The sequence below is a fragment of the Cheilinus undulatus genome, linkage group 3, assembly GCF_018320785.1.
Source record: "Cheilinus undulatus linkage group 3, ASM1832078v1, whole genome shotgun sequence".
Lineage (NCBI taxonomy): Eukaryota > Metazoa > Chordata > Actinopteri > Labriformes > Labridae > Cheilinus > Cheilinus undulatus.
This window is the reverse complement of record NC_054867.1, coordinates 12,885,712-12,900,620: the sequence shown is the minus strand read 5'-3', so window position 1 is coordinate 12,900,620 and position 14,909 is coordinate 12,885,712. Positions and strand designations below refer to the sequence as shown.

The 14,909-nt window shown below is 39.2% G+C and overlaps 1 protein-coding gene across 2 annotated transcripts in view; it reads right to left on the bottom strand.

Moving 5' to 3' along the window:
• phactr3b (phosphatase and actin regulator 3b) overlaps positions 1 to 14,909 on the bottom strand; it is an 81,645-nt gene continuing 66,736 nt past the window's right edge. For both annotated transcript variants that reach the window (XM_041783916.1, XM_041783917.1), the window contains exons 9-13: positions 4,316 to 4,371; positions 2,515 to 2,576; positions 2,288 to 2,428; positions 973 to 1,049; positions 1 to 548 (exon numbers count right to left, since the gene is read on the bottom strand). In XM_041783916.1, coding sequence (XP_041639850.1) covers positions 533 to 548; positions 973 to 1,049; positions 2,288 to 2,428; positions 2,515 to 2,576; positions 4,316 to 4,371 — 352 coding nt within the window. In that variant the 3' untranslated portion in view covers positions 1 to 532. The remainder of the gene's footprint in view (positions 549 to 972; positions 1,050 to 2,287; positions 2,429 to 2,514; positions 2,577 to 4,315; positions 4,372 to 14,909) is intronic.

Below are 14,909 nucleotides of genomic sequence, written 5' to 3'. Positions count from 1 at the left end.
CAAATTGAAAACTTGTATTGTGCAGACAATAAATAGTGCTTACAAAGGGATTTTTGTCTTTTACACAGACAAGGTTTCTGTTTACACTGTTGATATGAAACGCATCGTTTACTGAATCAGTGAGACTCAGACACAGCTCGGGGATGTGACTACTGATACTGGAGTGGGACTGGGTGACTCGGTCACATGCACATTTCTCCCCTGCGCTGGCATCAAAAAGAATGTCTTTCAAAAGAGTCTGTTTACAAAAAAAAGTCTCTGTTTGTCTATGGCAAATAAATGACCTTGCTTCTTCCTGCCCCTCTGACAAGGTGAAGTTAGGCTTAAGGTCACGTTCCTCTGAGCAGAAGTGGAGCTTTCTGCATGCGTCCTCATCTATCGGCAGCTCCATTTCTAGAGACATAGCCTCTAAGGTTTGCTGGACATAAAAACCAGGACACCCACTGACTGTGGGCTAGGGCGATGGAAGACTCCGTGCAAAGCCTCCACTGACAGAACCAGATAGCAGCAACTCTTCACAGAAGAAACCTTGCTAAGGCCGGTGGAACCTGCAAAGGAGAGAGGAGGAAAAAGTGTGAATGTAGGCTAAATATTCACAGATGAAGGTGTCATCAATCATAAGTGCTATTATTAGAACAATGGGCAGTGCTCTTAAACTCAGCCAATGACCTCTCCTTAACAATGGGGTCTTGCGTAAGCATAACCCTGGTTTATTCTGGGGTTTTTTAAGCTCAGAAACATAAGCTAAATATGTGCACACATTCATTATAGTAGTGAGCTGGTGCACAAGGTTGCAACTTTTTATTCTCAAGGGGCCTGGCTGCAGCTAAATTTAAGCCTTGCCTTGCTGGCTGTGCACGTATTGATGTGAAACTGTTAGATAACACACCAATGAGTGTGTGCACAATGTCACACTAACCCGGTATGGACATCATACAGTAATAACAAAGTAAAATAAAGGTAGATTCTGACCTTGTCAGATGCTTGCTTGAAGAATGAACTTCCATCTCGTTACTTTTGAACTCATTAAGCTCCTTACGTATCGCCGCCTGCAGAAAAGAAAAAAAAAAAACGTGAGCCCAGGTGCGTCCCTTCATACATCGATGGATGTGCTCAGTTAGTGGAGCTTGAATAAGGATATTATGAGAATGAAAAAACTAATTCTGTTCAGGTGCAGATTATGTAAGCTTAGCTTGGCTACATGTCAAAGAAAACAGGGGTGCTGACTTCAAGCAGGGGGGAACATCAACCCATATTTAAACTTGGGATCAAAAAAGTAGCCACCAAGAGGTTAGACTGTTTTAGGAATTCTAGAAAACGCTGATAAAATTTAGATACCACTATGGGTGCAATTTCATGCCTTTTCAAGGATTATCCCACCTGGAGCATTACAAAAAGGAACACAATGCCTATTTAAATCTATACTGTTTGGACAACTATGCTCAGTACTGCTGGACGGTCTATAATAGAGACTCTTTATGAGGAGTACAATAAGGATATATGAGCAGAATCAAAATATACACTGATACATTTGTGTCATAATTTTATCTATTCAGATGTCAATATTTACTTCGCTCATTATGAGACAAAGAGCTGCCTCATTGCTGCATCCTGAGGAAGTGACACTGTTTTCTACAAGAGAGATGGTGCTAACTGATTTAGTAGCTTTCTGCAACACTTTCACTGTGCATGATTTGTTAAAACAGCCTGTAACCATCTGAAACAAAACCTTTCAAGACTTATTTAACTTGTTGATATTATTTAAACCAAATCTTTCGATCCCTTAATATCTCTAACAGTTGCAGGTTTTGAGTTCCCGTTGCTTTGTTACCAACTGAAACTGGTCAGAACTGAGCCATGAATAAGAAATAGCTTGAAAAGCCTTGCCTTCCTGCTACTTTCACACCTCTCTCAGCAGGAGAGAGCGGTGGAATTAAACTGGTATGGGTAACTTCACAGGAAACCACAGTTTTTTCAAATACCAGCCAAAGATAATGCATGTGATACAATACAGTTAAGACAAGGGTTTCATAAAGTTGCCCACTGCAGCTTTAATCGATCTCATTCTCTACAAGGTCTTTTTAAAGGACACATACGTGAAATCTTTTAAAGACTTTTTCATCCACATTAACTTTAAGAGAGGCTGAGCCTGAAGGTCTTTAGCACAAAAGATCTAATTCATAAAAGGCCAACCACTGACTTTTCTGCCCCTTATTATGTAAAATGACAGCATTTCAGTGTTGCTGATATGTCCAAAAACTTCTTAAGACATCATTTTTGTGGTTACCTTGTCAGCAGCTGACAGTCTGGTCCAGGGCTTGTCAGCTCTCCTGTCGTAGTCCTGAGCTTTGGCCACTTCCACATAATCACTAAAACGAATGAGGATCTTTCTGTCCCGCAGCTCGTCCACTGTCGGCCGCTGGTTCAGCTGCAAAACAGAGAAAACTGTCAGCACCTTTGGCCTATCTATTTCTTCATTTTGTGTTGAGATCTCAGATCGCTGGAGTCTCTTACCTTTCTGTTCAGGCGCTGTTTGATTTCCCTTCTTTCCTCCTGCTCTGTCTGGTCATTTCTCTCTGTAAATATATAAAAAATACTGTTTAGTCAAACTAAAACATAACTTAAATCATTTATTAACAGACTTTGGAGATCAGTTCTGCATTTTTAAGATGGGGTATGCAACTCTTTAATAAGTTTGTTATTTGAACTCAGCAGCTATTTAATTATGTCCTCCCTTTCAGTGCTGTTAGAAATCCCCACCCACATGCTATGGCCAGGCATTGGCTGGGAGATGAATAATAAGTAACCAATAAATAACTGGACTACACATAGGTATTCAAAATAAATCTACTGCAGATATTTGTTGTATAAGACTAAATAATAACAGTCTAATTATATGCCCCTGATACTTTTTGGTTTTTCTGTAGAAAGCTTGTCACTGTACCACAGCTTAAGTGAAGCAAATTCACTCCCTGATTCATTGGACCTGACAGTTGGATTCTAATGAGAGAGCTAATATATATAATCCTCCAAACAATCAATACTAAGTGAGCTGGTCTGAGCCAAGTACAGGGCTCTTTGACAGACCTGAACTCTGGGTGAGTGCTGAATGTGAGAGATGCATGGATTTGGCCCCTTTTGGAATATGCAGTGGAAAGATCACTAGATGTCCCTCCATTTTTAATTCAAATCCTCTTTCATTATCCACCTCAACATGAGCTGCCTTGTAGTTTTAACAAGGCTCCTCTAAAACTCAGCTTGTGTATAATTTAGCTTGTATTTTACTAATTTTAAACAAGTTTTATTGAGTGAACATGCTCCTGTGTGGGAAGAGACGGGGTCAGTGACAAGACAGACAGCTGCTCAGAGCTCACAGGTGGCCTGTCTCAGCTGGGAGACACAGTTCAACCCAAATACAGGACTTAACTCTTCATTTGACCGTTTCATAATTGTTCTACATTTCAGTGCGTAAGGAGTTTCAGAGTTTCACAGTTGGAAATGCCACAATCTGACACCTCCTCTCTACAGACTAAAAGCTTTTGAATCAGTGGCATCACTTCCAATTGGAGCTGAATTACTCTAATGTTTTAAACATGAGATAAAATCTAACGTCTACAACCAGGGGTGAAGTCAACAAAATACTTACATAAAACCAGCACACTGAGGAAGGTTTTGAGGGATTCTGGGTAGATTAGAAGACTTTTGTTTTGGGGACTATATGATTTATAGGTCAACAAAGTAATTTGACCAAGTATTCTACATCTCAATAATTGTTAAATTAGCTTTTTGATTTTTAAAAATGATGAATTTTTTAAATTATTATTTTGCATGCAGAAATGACCAAAAAAGTGTTAGAAATTGAATGACAGCAACCAACATTTGCAAATTGCTATGAAATTTTAATTTTAAGGCAGAATACAGCTGGTTCGTTGTGAGATTTTTTTCTCACGAATAACAAAAATTAAGTTCATAATTATTTGTCATTCATGGTAGTAATGATCTACAACAATAAAAATTCAGTATAAGAAAAGCTTTTAGAAAATAATTGCACACGTCTTATTTTGAAAAACCCAGTTCGTCTTCATTAAGCTAGCACGAGGTTCTTTGGACATTTTTACGGGGGATTTAGCCAAAATGTCTAGGTTAACTTAAACTATTCTTGAAATGAACTTAAGTTATTGGTATTTTCTTTCGTTTCAATCATAAATGTGCCGTATTTTGCAGGTATTTCCACATGGAAATGTTCTTCGCAGCTTTAACTTGTCTTTTTAGTCAGATATGAAGAGAGGCGATGGTTGGCCGTATTAATACTCACGCTTTAGGATGTTCCGGCTCTCCAACTCCTCCACGGCCGGTCTCTGGCTCAGTCTCCTGCGGAAAAACACCAGAATTACATTCTGGACCATCTTCACACCCACGCCGCTGGGCTTTCTTTCCTCAGCCCACTTCGCACGGTCTACTCAGTCCTTTACTACTAGCACTTTGAGGTCTTGTGCCGATGTGCAAAGCGCCAAGATCCGCACATCCAAAAGGCAAACACCGCGTCCCACCTCGAGTCCAAACAGGTTTGAATTTTAGAACATTTAAGGCTCCACATGAGGAAAAAGTCGGACTGCGCGTTTGGTATCGCGCGTCAGAGCCAGCTTAGAAAAGAGAAGAGTTCCCTTGTAGGAGCAGCTCAGCTTCAGCGTTCACAGATGGGAAGTTTGGAGAGGTGCGTTGGTTGTAGTCCGGCAGAGCGGAGGATGCTGCGCGCCCTGACTCTGAGTGAGTGAAGCACCGCCTGCCTCCTTTTTACCACATGAATAATACTAATGTGAGGGGGAGGGACTGAGGAGGAGATTCCCTCCACACACACACAAACGCACACACACACTGCTGCAGCGCAAGTAGCTGTGTTACGACAGCTCTACTAGAAATACATCAGAGTGACCAGCAAGCTTCATTGAGCAGGGGGGGGGGGGGGGGGTAAAGGGGAGAGCTTTCTGGGGAACAGCCAGGTGGGGGGCCAGTGGAGGTCAGCAGAATCATGGTCCATTGTGAAGTTCATCTGTGATACCCATATTTTATATGCTGCATAAATGTAAGGATGCCAGAATATTAAGTAGAAGGAACTGAGACAAGTTGATGGAAAAAATACATGTAAAATGGACAAAAATCGATTCAAATTGGCATAAATGGACTACAGAAACAAAAATGGGCAAAAGAGTGGAGAAAAATATGTTACAAGTAGAAAAAAGTTACAAAAATGGCTGGATAAAGAAGTAAAAATGGGTAGAAAAGAGGCAAAAATTAGTTAAAATGTAGGGAAAAATAGGCTTAAGGGTGTAAAAATTAGTTAAATGTGGTTAAAAATTGTCGAAGAATTACCATAAATGGGCTAATGAGACAAAATGGGCAAAAGAGTGGTGAAAAATATGTTAAAAGTAGCAAAAAGCTGCAAATATGGCTGGATAAAGAATTTAGAAAATAGTTGAAACTGGGGGAAAAATAGGCTAAAAGATGTGAAAATGAATTAAATGTGGTTAAAGTGGGGTCAAAAGTTGGCATTGGCTATTCTAAAGAGGCAAAAATTTGCTGAAATTGCCAGATAAAGTAGTACAAGGCAGTTAAAAACAGGTAATAATAAGTTAAAACAGGAAAAATCAGCTAAAATAGGAACAAACTGGTTACATGTGGTAAAAAAAAACTGGTCAAAATTGCCTTAAATGGGTGAAAGAGGCAAAAAGATGCAAAAATGGCCAAATAATGGGCTAATATTTGAAAAAAGTGGCAAAAATGAGCAGGAACAGTGGTGAAAATGGGTGAAAAAGTGGTGGAAAAGTATTCTTGCCTGAACCAAATAATTCATTCTCTGTCATTTTCAGGGGCTGAGCCAATTCTGTGAACAAATAGCACAAAGAACTCTACACTGACATGTACCTCGGTGGTTAAAATCTAGCAAGATGAAATTAAAAAAATGACTAAATTTTACAGCTTGTACTTTTTAAAGTAAAGAATCAGCCAACGAGTTTAACAGGCTATGTAGGTTTGCCTGTGATTTCCACATTCCTTGTCATCAGAATTTTAGGATTCCTCACATGACTCTCCAGGATTAATCCTCACCCCACCCCCAGCACACTCACTGATACTAAATGTGCCACACAGCTGTCAAGACAGGATCAGATTCCAAACTGAACACTCTTTTATTGCCTCACCAGGATATTTACCATGATATTAGTGTTTAAACTGGATCCTAATGAGGCTCTAAGAGTTTTAACAACAAAAATGTCCTTTATTGATGCTCAGGTTTTGGGTGATATGGACTGAAATTGACCATGACAGCAAAGAGGGCCAGTTTTAGAAATTTGGTAGCCCCTTGCAAAGACATGAGTCTCTTCTCCATTTTGCAAAAGCAAGAAAAAATATTTTTAAGCATCTATTTTTAATAAACAAAGTTATGGCTCAAAGTCTTGGCATTTCAGTAGTTAAAGCTGCAATATGTATGTTTGCACTGAAAACCTGGAGGTACTCCACAGATACTCTAGGTGAGACGTCATTTACAAAAACTAAAAACAATTATAATTATTCAGTCAGGACCATTTTAACAAGAAACACACATGGTTAGTGTCTATAAATATTTATTTATAAGCCGTTATTAATTAGCACCTATGCTGTTATTTATGTTTGGCGTTGTGGTTGTTCTCGGACCCCTGCCCTTCCACAAGCCTGCATGCAAAGCATCAAACAGGAACGGCACATGGTCATGCTCTTCCTATGCCAATAAGGAAAGCCTAAGACAGGTAGAGAAGAAGCAAAAACCCAGAGCAGAGCGTGCACCAGAGACACCAGAATGACAATGATGAAGTCAGGAGCAGAATGAAGGAGGAGCTGGGGCGGAGGAAGGTTGCAAGAGCAGCTTGCAGAGAGAGCGGACGAGCATAGAGCAGTGCAAATACGACAGCATGAAAATGAATAACAAATCGTGCCTTGAGCAAAGTGAGGTCAGCTGATTTAATTATGGCTGCGCTTGACTCCGTGGCCTGCCTGTACAGAGGACAGAGTTTGCTGGGCCACAGAGTACATTTACAGATATGAATATCAGAACAGAAGTTTTAAGTGACTTTGCAGGTGCCTGATTAAAACACAATAAATGGCAATTGCTGTCATTTTGCTGTACTTTGTGACCTGACAAACATTTTTTGAGTAATGTTAATGTCTCTGTAAGCTAAGCGTTAAAATCTGAAGTTTCTGTTTAGGAAATAAAGTTATGAAATTAAACATTTGAGTTAGATTTCATAGATTCACAAGGGTTTTGGTTGGTCCTAAAGACTTTTGTGTCCCAAACTGGGCCACAGCAAACTCCAGTTTGGAAAAGGCTAATCTAAAATATTTCCATATGCTGCTGTATCTCATTCATGTTTTGTGCTGCTTTCTTGTGACAGACCACCATTATTCTCTGCTATCAGTTGTGAGTTTAACCGCCTAAGCTCAGCCTTGTAACAAGGAGTCTTATAAGCAGTACCTTACAGCCTCACCGAAGGAAAAAAAAAACAACTGCAAAATAAGCAACTTAAATCATTAAATAAAATGAATTTATACCTTTCAACTTCAGTGTAACAAGTGATCATATCTTTCCAAGCACAATCAGATGAAGCAGTGTGATGTAAATCGGCTGAACACACAGAATAAGCCTTACATGATAAACAGAGGTGAAATAAATAAAATCAGTGCCTTAGAAAAAAGATGAGAAACACTCTACTTCTAATCTACCGGGACAGGGTCACACCACTCTGTGTTTACTCCAAATATTTGGAGATGTAACCATGATTCACAACCGTAGCAGGGGCAGCGTACAGCAGAGTGGGCGAGCAGAAAATTAGATCAGATGTTGCTCTGACCAGCACAGGAGCTTAACGTGCTGACCAAGAAAGGAACATTACATTTACCAGGAACACAGAGTCTTTTGGGAGCAGGACAACCCCAATCTTCCGAATTATTTAGATGGATGGCCAGTTTTAACGTCAAGGTTCACAGCGTGGGAAAATGGCATCATTTTAAAAATGTCAGGATGAACCCCGGAGAACTTTCTGTCCACTAGAATATTTCCTCCCTAGCCTGGTCAGAATTAACTGGAGGACGATTTGACCATTCATCTTGTTATAACATCTGTGTAAGATTGATGATTAAATACTGGGAATTACATTCAAATCAAAATGACCATTCTCTATGTATTCTGGTTAAGTTCCTTATTTTCACATCCATCAACCACAAACAGACAATAATTCAAATAAGCGAAACAGCAGATGTTCAATAATATTGTTCTCAATACTGAACATATGGTCAACTCTAGGCCATGACTTAAAGAGAGATATCAGGATGACAATCAATGCTCATGTTTTATTTATCATAGCTGCCATTTAACAGGAAGAACCAGGACTAACAGGGGAGTAAATATAAACACTTTTAATTGACTTTTTCCAGAAAAAAAGATGTATTGAAAAAAAAATTAAAGTTCAGATGCACTTACGTGAAACTTGATTGTATCTTCTATATTTGTTTGTCTCCTTTAAAGTAAATGAGTCTCTTCCTTTTACTGTTTGTTCAATCATTTAAATCACTCAAACATAAACTCAATGGATTGTCTCAGTGACCACTTTTGACTGATTTCCTAAGGACTCCAAAACATCACTGCCTTGACTTTTGTTTAACATTTAATAGAAATGGTTTTATTACAGAATAAAGTCCTTGTTTAATGCAACAAAAAGTCAAGCTGAAGTTCCTGTTTACATTTAGCCCAACTGAACAATTAAGACAGCTGAGGTCTAATAAATGTTACATAATCAATAAGAAGTCAATATTTATTTTTTCTCCATCCTTCTTAAATGGAAAATAAGCAATGTACTCCTCTGGTAAAAGTAAAAAGCCTGTATTCATTTGGCTATTTCATAACGACATTGCTAAAAATAGGCCATGAACAAAAATTTGGACAAACATGTCCTATTTTTAACATGACCTGTTGGAACATTTTTATTATGAAACAGCCAATTTCCAAATTCCCCACAAATAAGCACACTCCTAAAACTTCACATGAAGTTCTGAGTACTACAGCTGTCCTGCTCTGATATTTAGATCTATTAACTGATGAAAAACAGGGTTGGAGTTTTACTTAATACATTCACTCATGTTGCAGCAGTTGAGTAAGGTTTTTGTGTATTTTTGAGGTACTTTTAAAATCAGTAATTAACTTCTACTTAAGACTATTTTGGGTGTGTATTACACTTTACTAAATTTTACACAGCATCTGTTACTGAGAAAAAATAAACGGTAAGAGGTCCAAGCTTTTCATCAAATATGTAAAATTAGACAATTGTCTGGGTTATGCTACCACATGATGGTCAGTAGCACATAGCAAGACAGCGATTCTACATTTGATTAAAAAGTTGCTGTAGTACTGAGTAGGCTGGAAAATAATATAATTTTGCTTTTTTCCAACATCATGACTTAATATACAATTATTTTTACAGTTCTAATCGTCTGTATTTTTAGCAAACACAAGCAAAAAATATTTCTGTACTATAAACAATGCAACATTGAACAGATTAAACTAGGGCTGAGCAATTTTGAAAAAAATATCTATTTGTGATTATTTTGACTCATGTGGCTAATCTCCCTGGACGTGGACAGAAGAGAAAAATTGACAAAAGAATGCAACGCAGGACAGTTGGAATGGTGGATAAACATCCCCAGTCAACTTCCACACAAATTCAGGCTGTCCTGCAGACTCAGGGTGCAAAAGTGTCAGCTCGGACCATACGTCGCAATCTGAATGAGATGAAGCGCTATGGCAGGGTGCCAAGGAGAACCCCACTGCTGACAAAGAGTCACAAAAAAGCCAGACTGGAGTTTGCAAAAATGTACCTGAGTAGGTCTCAATCCTGCTGGGAGAACATTTTGTTGACAGATGAGACTAAGGTAGAGCATTATGGAAAAGCATGTCATTCTACTGTTTACAGAAAACAGAATGAGTCAAACATGGTGGAGGTTCAAAGATGTTTTGGGGTTGTTTTGCTGCCTCTGGCACTGGGTGCCTTGACTGTGTGCAAGGAATCATGAAATCTGGAGACTATCAAAAGATTTTGGGCTGCAAAGTAGGGCCTAGTGTCAGAAGGCTGGGTCTGTGTCAGAGGTCATGGGTGTTCCAGCAGGACAATGACCCCAAACATACCTCAAAAAGCACCAAGAAATGGTTGGAGACAAAGTGCTGGAGAGTTCTGAAGTGCCAGCAATGAGTCCGGATCTAAATCCCATTGAACACTTATGAAAAGATCTCAAAATTGCTGTTGCAAGGAGGCACCCTTCAGATCTGAGAGACCTGGAGCAGTTTGCAAAAGAAGAGTGGTCCAAAATTCTAGTTGAGAGGTGTAAGAAGCTTGTTGATGGTTATAGGAAGCGATTGGTTTCAGTTATTTTTTTCCCAAGGGTGTGCAACCAAATATTAAGTTGAGGATGCCAATAATTTTGTCCAGCCCATTTTTGAGTTTTGTGTAAAATTGTTAATTTTGTCTTTTTTCTTCTGATTTTTTTTTGTTTCAATGCACATAAAGGAAATGAACAAGTGTATTCCAAAAACATTTGTAATTGCAAACAATTTCTGGGAGAAATGGTGTACTTTCTGGAAAAATTCCAGGGGTGCCAATACTTTCATCCATGACTGTACAATTTATGATTTTAAATCATATGAAATTTCTCTTTGTTTTATGGAAAGCATCCCGCGACCCCCGTTTCACTGTTCGCGACCCCCCTGGGGGTCCTGACACCTACTTTGGGAACCACTGATGTAAGGTACCTCACTTTGAGTAAGGTGTTGTTATTTTTTACTTTTACTGAGGCAGATTTTTGGACCAGTAACTTTACTTCTACCTGAGTAAATTTTAATCAAAGTAATTTTAACTTTTCATTGAAGACAAAATTCTCGTACTAGTTCCACTTCTGAGGAAAAATGGTGTGCAAATGCCTTACAGTAACTTGGTCAACATCCATGGACATTTTAATTGATACCAGTCAGTTCTGAACACATAAAAAACACAAATCCAGCTGACCTTTTGGGCTAGTATTTCAAGGTGGACAAAGCTTAAAAGTTCATGTAATTACAGCATTACATATAGGGGCGACTGTAACTCAGTTTCTAAGGGTCATTGGTTCAAGTCCTGGTCAGACCAAGTCAGGAAATCAGTCTGATAGCTAGAGAGGAGCTAGAAAGCCCAAACCACTCTGTTGACGTAGCCCCACACTCTGACCTCTCTCCTTTAACTGTATATTTCTGTATGAGCCTTTTTATGTATTTCAGTCTACAAATCAAAATCAGCACTAAAGCGTTAATAAGGTATGTGTTCTTTATGTGAATTTAATCAATTTCCTTGTCTTATGTGCACAGGGCATCTGTGTATTTTAGGTGGGTTTAGTAGCAACAATACTGAACTGGTATTGAAGGATCCGGATCAGTGGTAAAATAGGACATGCCTCGTGATCATGAACGCTGTCACTGAAATGTGGTTATGGTGGCTTGATACATTATTTTGCTGACAGAAATAGAAAATAAAATGAGCTTCAGAGACAAAGCAGTGACAGCTTTTATAAACTGTAATGTTTTGTCCACAGCCCTGAAAGTAATGATAGGTGGGATGGCACCTAGAGTGCAGGTCTAAAAAAAGCCTCCTTCCCTATTGAGGGCTTCAGCTGTGACTGGGACCACTAAGGGCTTATGAAACAGGACCACAGACATGGCAATACTGGATGCTGAGAAGAGTTGATGTGCTAAATGGAGCAGAGCTATAGAAGGATGTGTGGTCTGCAGTGAAAACATTTCAGGTCAATGGCATTTACCTCACTTGAAAGAGTGAATCAAATCTGCAGCAGATGCACTCTTTAACCCAAAAAACAAGCATAGGATATGTTTTACATTAGGAAGTGGAAGTGCCGTTGATTTATGCGCAATAACAAAATCCAAACACCACAAAAGCAGGAATGACTCAGCCTGTTTCTACCGGACAATCCTATTGGGCCTTTAGTCACAGCCTCCTGCAAGGGTTTGCACTTCACAGCAGCTCCCACTCTGCTTGGTCAGAGGTAAAAGTTCCTCGTTTGTTTGAGGACTCACCAGCGTGTCAAAGCAATGAGCTGCCTGTAAGAGCAGGGGCTGATGGGAATGTCAGCCCATGAAAAGTGGAGGAGAATGGGATGCGTCAGGCGCCACAGGCCGGGCGGTGGCCTGCTTCTGCCCAATGAGGTGTATCCTAATCCCCTACTCTTTCCTCTCAGTGACGGGGCCTGAGGACAGGAGTGCCACGGTCCGATGTGGAGTCTGAGTGAGCACAGGACATCCAGGGGGGGGGGGCAGGGGTTGGGGGGGCAGTTGCCTGGGATAATAGAGGAACCCTCTTTAATTGTAGCCAACCAGAAGCTCTGGGTTTATGTAACTTGGTTGTTTTTTGGTCATGACCTGGATATGTCCCACTGTTACTAGGTCACATGAAGAGGAAAGCCACTGGCTGCGAGGAAATGTTGCTTGAATAAATATTTTTCCATATTTATATTTATTTGAATGTACAGTATGAGGTAAAGGAAAAGCATTCTAACTTCCTTTTCAAACCTGCGCTTTGTTTAAAGACTGGCTGTGTAATTGATAATAGATGAATGAGACACATTCAAAGACTCAGACTTAAAAACAAGAATCAATACAATGTCTAGCATGGTTTTACCCTTTAGCAAAAGACCCTTGGATTGAGTGGGGGATAATGTCTCCCTTCTCAAAAACCTGCTGGGAGCACAGTATGGCGAGAGCTTCAAATAGCATGGCCCCACCAGCAACACTACTGGTTGCTTGGCTTTAACCATAAGCTTTCAGTCTGCAGACTTCAGGTGGCTTTGTTAGTTCAGGAACATAAGAATTGATTTAAACAACCCTGAATTCACAAAATGTCTGATGGTTATGTGAGAAAACTTACAGGGGCATAGGTATTTTAGGGTAAATGAATCTTGAGAAAATAGAATATTAAGCCAATTTAATTTAATCTTAGTTTAGAATTTAGTTGTAATTACACTTGCCATTAGTACCAAACACAAATGCAAGCTTCAGCTGATGGGAATGATAACAAAACTACAATCAGTGTTAAAGTCGGAGGTAATGGTTACAAGGAAAACTGTTATAGCAGTATGCTATGACTCTACTTGAATCCTAAAAACCCACTGGGGCCCACCAAAACCTTTAAACAACTAGAACATGAAAGTAATTACCTCCTTATTTTCATAACATCGACAGAAAATTAAAAAAAATTGTATAATTGTATAGTTTTGATCAGGAAAATCATCAGATCATCTGCAAAGACTCCCATAGTTTCTTTTCTAATATTCATCTCTTTAGACATACTTTGTGACTCCACAAACTATTTCCTAGCGACACTGATGTTTCTAAAAGCACAGATAAATCTTAATACTATAATTTTTGGCATGTCTGTGTTGATTTGCACGTGAACATATCAATAATGTCTTTAATTAAACGCACTGTTATTCTGAATGTTTAATGTGGACTGTCAAAATCCATGCGAGATGCAGATTTGAAAAATCTGTTGCAATCGGCGTGGTAGTGGACAACACACACTGCAGAAGCGGGTGGTAATGGTTGGAAATCCTGCGGGAGGGGGATTAAGAAAAGAGTCCTGTGCTGGGCTCTAGTTTTTTTAAATTGGTAAGCAATGACATGTTGACTACTGTCACCAAGTACTCTGTTACTTGTTCAAAAAATTGAGCCATCAATTCAAAAAGGCTGTATTACCTTTTTGTTGTAACAAAAAAAAGAGAATCCCAAAAGCATGTGCACAGTTTCTGTTTCTCTTGTACCTGCACGCATGTTGCTCTGCACCAGTAGTAGGTAAGGGGATATAATTTACTATGTAGAGATGTTGAAAGCTTGTGTTTTATTTTCACTGAAACTGCTGAGCCCAATACTGCAATGCCTTTGCCCAGTTTGCTGTCATACTGTTAGTCTGATAAAGAACTGCAATGGTTATGAATGACGGCAGCGTCAACACATATAAAGGTAGACATACTGTGTACTATGTGGTGTTGTATGAACAAAAGCATGTGTTACACTTCCTAGTATGTAATGCAGTAGAATAATGAGTAATTTTTTAATTGCTGCAATCTTTTAACATAACACTGGAGCAATGCTGCACAACACTGACTACAAATGAGTCTTCACAGTGCATAAAGAAAAGTTTGTGTAAAACTGAAGTAATCAGGATTCTGAAAGGAGTCAGGAATTCATTTACCAAATTCTACTAACATGCCCTTTAGATGTTACAGCTTACTGATGAGTAACAGGACACTTGAGAGGTCAAAATATCTCACCAAGAGGAAAAAAAAGGTAAAGGTACCTTGAATGTATCTGTTGAAATGGTCTTTACAATCCACCCAGTAGTAGTCAAGTCAAGACCAAAATAGGAGACAACCATAGATGATGATCAGAAAAATGCAGTCACTAATAGATCATAATCATCATGCCTGATTCAATATTGCCAGCAAGAACTGGGCAATAATTTGGTTTACTGAAACAGATGACATCATTGGACGATAAAGCAGATGTAACCTATTTTTAAAGCTGTCCTGCTGTTCTGTTCATAACACGAAAAATCATCCGGTTAACTGCTGGAGAAATAGACAATAAGAACAAAGACACAACTATTGGATCTGAAAACATTGCTGAGAAGGACAAGCAGGCAAAATTAGCCCCTTATGTCACAGGTCACAACTCTAATCACTGGTGATCTTACCCTGGTTTGGCACGAGGTTAGAGAGAAGAAAAAAGACAACCAGTGTTCAGTGAGTGGGTACAGGGCCCTTGAGACTTTTGACATTTCAATTACAGTGTA